Source organism: Arachis ipaensis, chromosome B03, assembly GCF_000816755.2.
Source record: "Arachis ipaensis cultivar K30076 chromosome B03, Araip1.1, whole genome shotgun sequence".
In the NCBI taxonomy this organism is placed as follows: Eukaryota; Viridiplantae; Streptophyta; class Magnoliopsida; order Fabales; family Fabaceae; genus Arachis; species Arachis ipaensis.
This window is the reverse complement of record NC_029787.2, coordinates 135833342-135844453: the sequence shown is the minus strand read 5'-3', so window position 1 is coordinate 135844453 and position 11112 is coordinate 135833342. Positions and strand designations below refer to the sequence as shown.

The 11112-nt window shown below is 35.5% G+C and overlaps 2 protein-coding genes across 4 annotated transcripts in view; both read left to right on the top strand.

Moving 5' to 3' along the window:
• On the top strand, nt 436–5172 carry LOC107632140 (protein MEI2-like 3). Of its 2 annotated transcripts, none has more exons than XM_016335801.2 (13): nt 436–772; nt 1242–1293; nt 1388–1531; nt 1627–2051; nt 2316–2474; nt 2564–2680; nt 2764–2915; nt 3132–3223; nt 3372–4350; nt 4442–4526; nt 4602–4670; nt 4745–4924; nt 5008–5172. In XM_016335801.2, the coding sequence occupies exons 2-13, from the start codon at nt 1263–1265 to the stop codon at nt 5050–5052; spliced, it is 2478 nt and encodes an 825-aa protein (XP_016191287.2). In that variant the 5' UTR covers nt 436–772; nt 1242–1262; the 3' UTR covers nt 5053–5172. The 2 variants fall into 2 exon arrangements, with proteins under 2 accessions (XP_016191287.2, XP_016191286.2); XM_016335800.2 differs by having other exon boundaries at nt 1385–1531.
• Nucleotides 6291–11112, top strand: part of LOC107632142 (CTD small phosphatase-like protein) — a gene marked incomplete in the record, with an annotated part of 7198 nt that continues 2376 nt past the window's right edge. Inside the window, 8 exon segments of one of the 2 annotated variants that reach the window (XM_021120090.1) lie at nt 6291–6524; nt 6815–6900; nt 7408–7668; nt 8010–8140; nt 8577–8673; nt 8942–9469; nt 9999–10336; nt 10731–11112. In XM_021120090.1, the coding sequence (XP_020975749.1) occupies nt 7500–7668; nt 8010–8140; nt 8577–8673; nt 8942–9469; nt 9999–10336; nt 10731–10889 (1422 nt within the window). 2 annotated transcript variants of the gene reach the window in all.

The following is an 11112-nucleotide window of genomic DNA, read 5'->3' as shown; positions in this document are numbered from 1 at the left end:
AGAAAATTGAGAATTTTTTGTGAATAAATTAGAGGAGGTAAGAGAAATGATACTCAAATTAAGGTATGGTTTCAATTTTCATTATAGTTCATGTTCAATTTTGTGGAGACTACTATTATATATGCATATAAATTAAATTCACAAATTAAAAGAGTAATAAATTAATCGAAAAAAAAAGGCAAAAGTAATCTAATTGAAGACGACATTTTGAAAAAAGTTTGAAGCGTGTTATGCTATTTTTCTGATAATTTAAAAAAACAAAAGAATTAATTTAAATCATGCTTTAGAATTTTAGAACTCATTTTGAGTATAATTCCTAGATATGTACCATAATGAATTCCATCAAATCCGCTTGATATGAATTTGGACATGATTAATGAGATTAGTACTATATAATATAGTAGTATTAAGTATTACCCTGACCTTATCTTTATCCTGAATCCAAATGTGAATTCTCTCTCTCTCTCTCTCACACACACACACACACAATCATTGTCTGCTCCTTTTTATTCAGCGGTGTGGCCCAATCATCATCAGCACGATCTTCCTCTGCAACTCACTCGCTCTTCCCCATTCTGCCACCGTCCCCAAAAGTGCCAAAACACTAAGTGACCTGTTTTGTTGGTTGCTTTGTTTCTTCTTCTTCTGATTACAAGTGGCTTCTCCCCATTCAGTTACATTAACATAACCAATTTATTTGCCTTTTTGCTCCCAACCCACCAAGTTCTTTGTGTCCCTGCAGTTGCCTCCTTCAAGAAGGAAAAAAAAAAGGTAACTTTTTTGTTACTAGTACTGTACTTAAATTGGGCTTCCTTTGATTTTACTGTTTATGAATTTCGCAATGCCAAAGTTTGAGCCTTTTTAATGTTTTATTTTCTGGGTTTGGTCAAGTTGATCAGGAATTATTTATTTTATTTTCATTTTTTCTTGGTGGAATTTCTCTGCTTTGAGAGTATCATTGAGTGCAGCAGTTATGGTGGTTGATCAGTCAACTTTCTTTTCTGGGATTTTTGCAGGATCTGCATTGATTTACTTTTCCTGAACTTAAAAGAGAAAACTGTAGATGAAAATATTGCCAGAGGCTTATTATGTGTATAGATGAAGATTTTCTTAGTATTTCAAAATGCCGGTATAATTGGCAGTTTTGTGAGTTGTTTAATAGTAATATTTTACTTGCAATGTATCTGTTTATAGCAAAAGCAAAAATACTTACATATATCTTCTTATCCATGAATGAGGCAGAAGGGTGTTGCAAACTTGCAATGAAGGAGTCTGTAGACCATTCTTATCCTGGTAAAATTTCAAACATATTTTATTACTTTTCCTATTTTGGTTATCAAGATGCCTTGCCATATCAAATTGAATGATATTTCGGTATTACTAGTAGGTCCAACCAAGATTCCATCAGAAAATACACCTAAAGAAGTGCAACAAGGTGCATGGGAGGATTTATCTAGATCTGATCTATACCATGTTTCATTTCATACGGGCTTCTTTTCTAGGTCATTGCCTGTTCTGTTACATGAAAAGTGTAAGTGTTGATTGATTAGCTCTAGCTGTTTTTTAATCTGTTAGCACTTTTTTTTTAAATATAATTAGTTGACCGGTTTTTTCATTAACCTCTAGTGAACTTAAGCGGTGCTGATGGCTTTAAAAAGTCCCATCAAGATGTAGATGGGAATGGTTTACTTGAGGATGCTGATACTTGTGTGATAGGAACCATGCTTCCAGATGATGAGGAGGACCTTTTAGCTGATTTTGACCTAAGTGGTTTGCCAAACTCTCTCGAGGATTTGGAGGAGTATGATGTTTTTGGTAGTGGTGGAGGTATGGAACTGGAAGCTGATCCTCAGGAAAGTCTTAATGTGGGTCTGTCAAAATTAAGCTTCTCTGATGGTCATGTTGCCAATGGTTTGCCCTATAATTCTTTTCTTAATGGTGGGGGGATTGTTGCTGGAGAACATCCATATGGAGAGCATCCTTCTCGGACATTATTTGTTCGAAATATTAATAATAATGTGGAGGATTCAGAGTTGAGAGCTCTTTTCGAGGTCATTTAAAAATTTAACATGAACTCTCTTCCAATAACTTTCATATCTTTCATTATACAACTTGTTAGTTCTCTTAATTCACCATCTTCTCTGCTCTATCTTGGCTTGTCACTGTTTAGGAAAAAAATTATGTGGAACAAGACATGCAGATTTTGGAAATTTAAAGTTAAACATATTTAGATTAAAACAGTACATGATTATTTAATTACCATTACTTGTGCTATACAAATTATTAATTCTGTTTTTTATATGTTCTCAATTCAGCAATATGGTCACATTAGGACTCTATATACTGCATGTAAACATCGTGGGTTTGTTATGGTATCCTATTATGACATCCGTGCTGCTCGAACAGCCTTGCACGCATTACAAAACAAACCTTTACGACGCCGGAAACTTGACATTCACTTCTCAATACCAAAGGTTCCTGAGCAGCTCCAAAGTTCTCTGATTTATCAATTTTTTAATTGAATGCCTTTGGCCATCTTATTCTTTTTCCATTTTGATCCCAGGATAATCCATCTGACAAGGACATCAACCAAGGAACCTTGGTAGTTTTCAATTTGGACCCATCTGTTTCGAATGAGGACCTCCGTACAATATTTGGGGCATATGGGGAGGTCAAAGAGGTGACAATTTATCCTTCTTTATCTGTTTACACCCTTGTCATATATTTTTTGAATATCACATTAACGATTTAAAATAACTGCAGATACGGGAAACGTCTCACAAAGGCTATCACAAGTTTATTGAATTTTATGATGTGAGGGCTGCAGAAGCAGCACTAAAATCATTAAACAGGAGTAGCATAGCTGGGAGGCGAATAAAGGTGGAACTTAGCCGGCCTGGCGGAACTCGTCGAAAGTAATTTCACTGTTACTTATATTTTGAGTCTCTTTATCTTGATCTGTGGACTGATTTGCATCCATTGTTAATTTAAGAAAAGATTCATGAAGTCATCTAACTTGAACCATTTTACCATTGAATAGAGTAGCACAAGTAATATGCTTATGTATATTTTTTTCTAGCACCTTTTATTGATGCATGAATAGATAAATGATATTAGCTTATACCTTTCAGTTTACTGCTTCAAACAAATCAAGAGCTTGATCATGATGACAAGCTAAGTTTCCGACATCAGATGGGTTCACCTGTGGCCAATTCTCCACCTGGTAGGTTTCTAAGCTATTGAATATCCTTCATGTATCTCTGGCCACCACTGCTTTGATTTACACTATTGATTGTTATTATTATTACTTTTATTATTTAAGCTTTTTGTACTTATTATTTTTGACACGACACAATCGTGGTTTATAACAGGTTACTGGTTGCGGTTCAACAGCACCGTTGAAAATAACTCATTTCAAACTATAAGTGATTCTCCTGGTTCTGGGATCATGAGTCCATCAATAGGAAACCATTTACCTGGATTAGCTTCTGTTTTGCACCCTCCACTATCCAATGCCATGAAGGGTGTAGCTATTGGGAAAGATTTAGCAGGGAGTCAGCATGCAGAGCATATATTTGCTAGTAGTAATTCATCGCATGGAGAGACATTTCAATCTCATTCTCTTCCAGAACCAAAATTCATCCCATATAGTGGAACTTTGTCTTCTTTTGGTTCATCTCCTTCAAATGGATCCTCGGTGGAAACCTTATCAGGATCACAATTTTTATGGGGAAGTCCGAACTTGTACTCACAGGACATCAAACCTTCAGCTTGGCCAACACCATCTGTGGGGCATTCATTTACAGCAAATGGAAATAGCCATGCCTTCCAAAACCCTGCTCAAGAGAGTTCTTTTATTGGTTTGTCCCAGAATCGTCACCATAATCATGTTGGCTCTGCTCCATCAGGTTTTCCTTTTGAGAGAAACTTTGGAGTCCTTTCGAAGTCGCCTGAAACCTCGTTTGTGAACCATGTTGGTTATGGAGGCATAGGTCTGGGTCACAGTAAGGGGAATTACATGGTTAATATGGGTGAATCCGTTAATGCTGGCATCACTATACCAAGAAATATGTCTGAACATGGTTCGCCAAACATTGGAATGAGATCATCTCCCAGACTTAGTCTTGTGTTTTCGGGTAATGGTCCATACCCAGGATTGCCACCTACTACTACTACTACTACTACTACTACTTCAGTGTTTGGTTTCATGGACCCTGGGCGGAATAGGCGCATAGAGAACAATGGGGGCCAAGCTGATAGCAGCAAGAAGCAATTTCATCTTGACTTGGATAGGATTAAAAACAGTGAAGACAGAAGGACTACCTTAATGATAAAGAACATCCCAAATAAGTATGGCTAACTTTTACAAGGATGTTTAGTTATCAATGATGACTTTATTCTTTTCGTTGAAGGATCATACTTTGTTGTTGATGACCTGCAGATACACCTCAAAAATGTTATTAGCTGCTATTGATGAAAAGCACAAGGGTACCTATGATTTTTTCTATCTACCAATCGACTTTAAGGTAGAGAGCGCCTTTTCTATAGTCTCCATTTAAACTAGTGAAGCTTAGTTAATCTTTTTCCCCTTTTGATTTCAGAATAAATGCAATGTGGGATACGCATTTATCAACATGCTGTCGGCATCGCACATTATTCCATTCTATGAGGTTATTTGTTTTTTGTGCATATTTCTCATTGTAACTAATGTGTTTGATTATAACTAATGTGTTTGATTTTGCAGACATTTAATGGGAAGAAGTGGGAGAAGTTTAATAGTGAAAAAGTTGCATCCCTGGCATATGCACGAATCCAAGGAAAGGCTGCATTGGTGAACCACTTCCAGAATTCAAGTCTGATGAACGAAGATGAGCGGTGCCGCCCAGTCGTTTTCCATTCACAGGATCCTGAAGGTGGTGATAAGGTAACAATATCTATCATTGATGCATGGAGGATCATACAAAGATTTACTTGTAAAATAATGTCCTAACTAATGTGTGTTCCTAGATCATACAAGATTATACAAGTGATTCGACCTTGGAGACAAAATAACATTTGCCAGATGCAGAGTTGCATGTATATTTATTTATTTTGCCAGGAAGCTTTCAAAAGAAAAAAGCTCTGAGCATTTTGGTTGATTGATTTGGACAGGAGGTAACAAAGGCTTTAAAATGAATTATATTAATTTTATTTTATTTTTTAATCTGATTTTGTTTGATTCAAATAATTGTAATTTGTGTAGTATCAATTTGAATTTATTTTTTTTTAATCTAATCCTTATTATTTGAATTGTATTATATAATTTATAATTTATATCCATCTGAAATTTAAATTTTATAATTTAAATTATATCTATCTAAATTTTGAAGTGAGTTCAAACATTAAGAGCTCATTCATGAGAGCATTTTTTTAATTTAGATATGGATGGGAGAAGGGATTTTTACGCAGCCATAGTGTCAGAAGTTAAAATCGGATCGTTCGATTTGTAAGAAGTACAAAAATTGGATCGTCCTCTGATTTTTTGGTACACAAATCGGAAGGTATTTGTGTTTAAAAAATTAAAAAAAATTGGGATACACGGATCTGATCTGTGTACTCTAAATTTTTAAAATTTTTTAAACACAAATCGGAGAGTCTGATTTGTGTATTCTAAATTTTAAAAAATTTTAAAACATAAATCGGAGAGTCCGATTTCGATTTGTGTACATCCTTAAAAAACACCCAAAATTATAATATTAAAGTATATCACATATCTCACTTCCATATCTAAATTTAAATTTTTTAGCCATACGAGAATGATGGTTTCAATATTGAACCCCTATATGAGAGTTTCTGCAATTCTTATAATGTAAATTTAATACAATATAAATAGCAAATTGAATAAAATTAGATTAGATTGAAAAATAAAATAAAAATAAAAAAATATTGCAAAAAAGTGCTAATTAGAATACTGGAAGCTACTTAAACCACAAGCTACCTCTCTCTGCTCTTCATTTATCCGTGGAGCATGGTGATTGATACGCGCCACGTAGCGCGTGAATATAAGGCAAACGCCCGCCAACAGCATACGTCACGCACACACTCACAGAACCACAGAGACTTTCTCTCTTTCGAGGAAGCAGCACGTGTCAGTGTGTGAGGCTGAGCTGGTAGGGAGTACACGTGGCACACAACGAGTGGGTGAAAGCGGTTGCCGCAGATCCCATCGGAGCCGTCCGAAGCCCCCAATGGAAGCTAACATCAACAACGCACACAACACATTCACTTGCGTTTTCGTTTTTGTGTGCGCTCTCTCTTTCTCTCTCTGTGTTTGTGTTTTTGTTTGTGTGCGCTGACTACAACAACAAACCCCTCCCCTTCGCTTTTCTTTTCTTTTCTTCTTTTAGGAGAGAGAAACACAACTTGTAGAGAGAGAAACAAGAGAAGAAAAGAAGAAGAGAAGAGAAGGGCTTTGTGAGGGGTCTTCCTTCTTTTTCTCTCTCCCCTTATAGGGTTCAATTCCATTCATTCAGCTCTAATTTAAGGTTAATCTCTCTCGAATTATCATAATTCTCACTCTATTCATCTTCTTTTGTTCTGGCCTTTTTTTTTTTCTGTTATCCTTGGACTTTGTGTTTCCTTGTTCGTTATACAACTGCTTAACTATAACAGTTTTCTTTTTTGAAAGTTACTTCTTTCTTTAAAAAAAGATTAAAAAAAAAAGGAATTATCTTTTTTAGTGTAATTTTTCTGGTTTTGATCTTTTTTTTTTTCAATTCGCACTGCGGCAAGACGACTTCTATTTGCTTAATTTTGGAATTCTTGGATGGCGTAGATTTGTATAGTTGACTCGGGAGTACGAGCTTCGAACTAGATAAAGTTTGGGTCTTTGGGGTACAATCACGGGTTTTGGTTCGGTGGGTAAGATTCATCGTCTTCTCTGTGCATAATTCTGGGATATATAATTGTCTTTGTGGATGTTTAGGTTGATTTATTATGTTCAAGTTGGAATTCATCTATTTTGCCCTCTGTCTATAATCTTGATAATGACTTGGGTATCCTTTTAGCTAAGCCAAGTTTCTTTGCTAATCAGCAAGAATTTATATTCATATGAAATTTCTTTATTGCTTTTGAGATGTGCTTCTTCTTTTTCTTCTTCAAATAAATGCTAACATTTTGTTTTGTTTTTGTTGTGTATAAATATAGGAGTTGATTAAAGATAGTTTTAGTCACTTCTGTGTCTCTTATTAGTCTCCCTGGTCTTCTTTATTGTTGTTCTTTTGGGGAAGTGTTTCAGAAAGTTTATTGATTTGATAGATATGAAGAAATATTGCTTGCTTAAAGATATAACTTCAATTTTGGTAAAAAAGATGCTTTCCCCCTTAACCTCTATGTAACATATGTCAATTTTCCTCTCTCTTTCTGCAGGACAGCCCCTGCTGGTTTGGGTTTCTAGAGGAAGATTGTTCTCCATATGTGCCCAAAACCAGAATGCAGTGTTTGTCTCGAGCACATATCAAATGCCATCTGTAAATATGAAGAGTGAAGTAAGCACGACTTGTTTAACAGAAACCAAGGATATTCACGTCTGTTCAAAATCAAAAGTAATTTCCAAAAAGACATGCTCCAAAGTCATTATTTCTGCTGAAGTTGCTGGAATAGACACAACTATCCAAAATTTCTTAGATGGTAAGCAGCTTAACTTTAAGTTGGAGTTCATCCTATTTTCTGTCGGGGAATCACTATTGTGATTTGTGCCAACTGCCAACACTTCCCATCATGTTCTTTTTCTTTTCTATTCTGTTAACATATGGAAATACCTACGTAGTGGATATTGAGATTTCGTGTGTGAGTCTTATAAAAGCTCGAGATATTTTGGAACTTCCGTTTTTATGCTTTAGATATACTTCTATATATGCGTTGTAACGATATTTTACACTATTCCATATTTTATGGGTTTGTGGTTAAATTTATGCTAAAGATGTATTTAAATTTCTACAATTTGATGGTTGTTTACTGTTCTTAAATAGTTTCCTCGGTGACACTGGTATCCCCCAAGGACATTGCAAGTGGTGAATTTATTGATAAAAAGGAAATTCTAACTAAAGAAAAATCTGAGTCTCAGCTGCTGCAGTCATTTTCTCTTGATTCCTCTTCCCTGGTAAGAATGGTGGAGTTTGATTTTATTTAACTTACTTTGGGGTAATTTACTATTTCTTGGTGGTTATTGCAATGCTCAATATAGCTAAGCTCTGCAAAAAATAGAGTAGTCTCTTTCTCTAGATTGACCCATTGTTAACACTTGGCTGCACCTAGTAAATTCATTCTACCTCTTTTTGCAACATTCAAGGCTGAGTAATGGAAGTAAACGAGGAGGAATAGCATTTGGCTTCTTACTTCCATGATCTATTGCCTTAGTACAAAAAAAGGTGTTGATTTTGAGTTTGATATCACGTTAGAGCTAGTTACAGATGACACTTGAAAATTTTCATAATAGAGAGGAAAATGAGAAACTTCTCTATAGTCAATCTTACTCTCCTTACCTTTGAACTTCCCCACAGCACACCATTGACAGAATTCACCTTTTTTTAAAATAGGAACCAATCAATCCCTGTGCAGCAAACATGGAAGCAATTTTTTCTACTGCGTTTGAGCCCATTGAAGTCAATTCTCAACATTTTGATGAAGATGCAGGTATGGAAATTCCCTCTCACTCACACACAGACTAGTTACATTAAAAAAGAAAGGGGTAGAAGTATAAAAGCATTTCACTGTCCCACTTGACATGAAATTTGTTTAAATCATTGAGATTTATAGTGTAGTTTAATTACAAAGCTAAATGACTCCGTGTTAGTGTGTGTGTGTGTGTATTGAAGCTTATGCCTTCTGGATTGAAATTCCTGCACCAAATATCATATTGCTTAGTGCTTATATGTGTGTTCTGTTGACTGAACTCTACTAGGGAGCATTGGTGGTACTGGCATGTCTGCAGTGAGAGATGATGAAAGTGATGATAAAAGAATCATTTGTGGTTATGAAACATTGGATGTATCAGACTTCAGCATTTCTGATATGATCATTACAAGCTTACCCCTTGACAGAGATTCTTTTGATCATGATATCTGTGAGATCAACTCCTTGTCTGATTATAGATCGTCTGAGCCACCTATGCTTGATGCATCTGATCAGTACATGATCCTGCCTGCTCTTGAAGATGATATTAAAATTGGCGGTACTTCTGATGTATCCTATAAAGAATCCATCACAGTTCAGGAAAATGCTAGCTTGTATTCAGCATTGTGTCAGATAAGATCTTGCAATCAGGATTCTGATGTTAAAGACTACTTGGATAAGACAGAGTGGTTTGATCCACAATTGTTCATAAAGAATTTACCAGAACTATCGGATGCAGAGTCCAATGATCTGCCCACCCAGATACCAAGATCATCTCAGAGAAGAAAGTCAGTGACACTAGCGCTTGATTTAGACGGTAAGAATTAAACATGTTTTATGGTGATTGTTAATAGTACACATATTGCATTAAATGAGTTCATGAGATTAAAATTCCATTTTTATCAGAGCTCCAATCTACTTTGTCATACTACTTTGTCTTACAATTTTATATCAATTATTATACCAACTAAGTTGTCAGTGCATATAGAGCTTACAAAAATTATTGATGTGCTAAAGCATGATTTTAGGCCAGAAGTTTTAAGAGTTAAAATGTTTCATAGTATGCCTTGTACCAGAGTGCTTGGGCTGTAGGCATAATTTCATAGTATGCCTTCAACTTGTAGACACCAAATATTGAACAAGACAGCTAAACTAGATGAGAGTAATTGCTCAAAATTCACGTAGTTTGAGTAGTCTTTGAATATCTCAAGGAAGTTGAGTTTCATTCATCATAGTTCAGTTTTTTTGTTTTTGTCTTTTGTTTTTTTGGGTCTAGAATATCATTTCTGGAGCGTTTGCAGCAGTAATCCAATGAATCTTAACCACACATGCTTGCTTTTGTGCAGAGACACTTGTTCATTCTACTCTAGAACACTGTGATGATGCTGATTTCACGTTTACTGTCTTCTTCAATATGAAGGAGCACACAGTATATGTAAGAAAGAGGCCTAATCTCTGCACGTTCTTGGAGAGAGTGTCAGAGATGTTTGAAGTTGTAATTTTTACTGCCAGCCAAAGCATATATGCCAAACAATTGCTTGATATATTGGATCCTGAAGGAAGACTTATTTCACGTCGAGTTTATAGAGAATCATGCATTTTTTCAGATGGAAATTACACTAAGGATCTGACTGTATTAGGTGTTGATCTTGCTAAAGTTGTCATAGTTGATAATTCCCCTCAGGTACTGACCTGCCACTTTCTTTTGGTGGTTCTTTTTCTTTAACCTCTCTAATTAAGCAGTTTATATTTTCTGTTCAAGTTCCAAATTCTTTCCCTTGAAGTTACTTTTATGTGTCACTCACCTATCTCCCTTCTCTGGGATTTTCATATATTTCTGATTAACACTGTATATTAGGGGATTCTCATAAATATGTACAAGATTTGGTATAGAAGCTTCCCAACATTATTTTAGGGAATCCATCAGCTTTTAGTAGATTAGCAGTTAACCTTAACAATAATCAGTTGAAATTAAAAAAAAAAGTAGGTTCCACCTTAAGGCTGCCTTGAGGCCAAGGGAGAATTTCTTGGATTTTCTTTTATGATACTAATCCTTGCTCTTTTATTGCACACTTCAGGTTTTCCGGTTGCAAGTGAACAATGGTATTCCTATTAAGAGTTGGTTTGATGATCCATTGGATTGTGCACTAATGTCATTACTCCCCTTTCTGGAGACTCTGGCTGATGCAGATGATGTCCGTCCTATCATTGCACAGAGATTTGGTAACAAAGAATAAGTATATTATTGACCAAAGTTGGCAGCTTTTGTCATTTTTTAAACATAGATTTAGGAAAAAGCCCTCTAAGTAGGTTCTAAATTCTCCTTTTCATTTGAGTTCTTAATATGAATTAACCTATGCAATAAACTATTGGTTATCCTATTGTGTCCACGATTGGCTCCATTATTCTGTCTCAGTTGGCAAGTCCAGAGTGCTCTGTTTATCCTGAAAGGCAGTTGCA

What these genes read in the sequence shown, in the direction of transcription:
- LOC107632140 (XM_016335800.2), top strand. Translation starts at nt 1,263, where the DNA reads ATGAAGGAGTCTGTAGACCATTCTTATCCTG. An exon ending in TGTTCTGTTACATGAAAAGT is followed by an intron (nt 1,532 to 1,626) that starts GTAAGTGTTGAT and finishes ATTAACCTCTAG; the next exon opens with TGAACTTAAGCGGTGCTGAT. An exon ending in CCTGGCGGAACTCGTCGAAA is followed by an intron (nt 2,916 to 3,131) that starts GTAATTTCACTG and finishes TATACCTTTCAG; the next exon opens with TTTACTGCTTCAAACAAATC.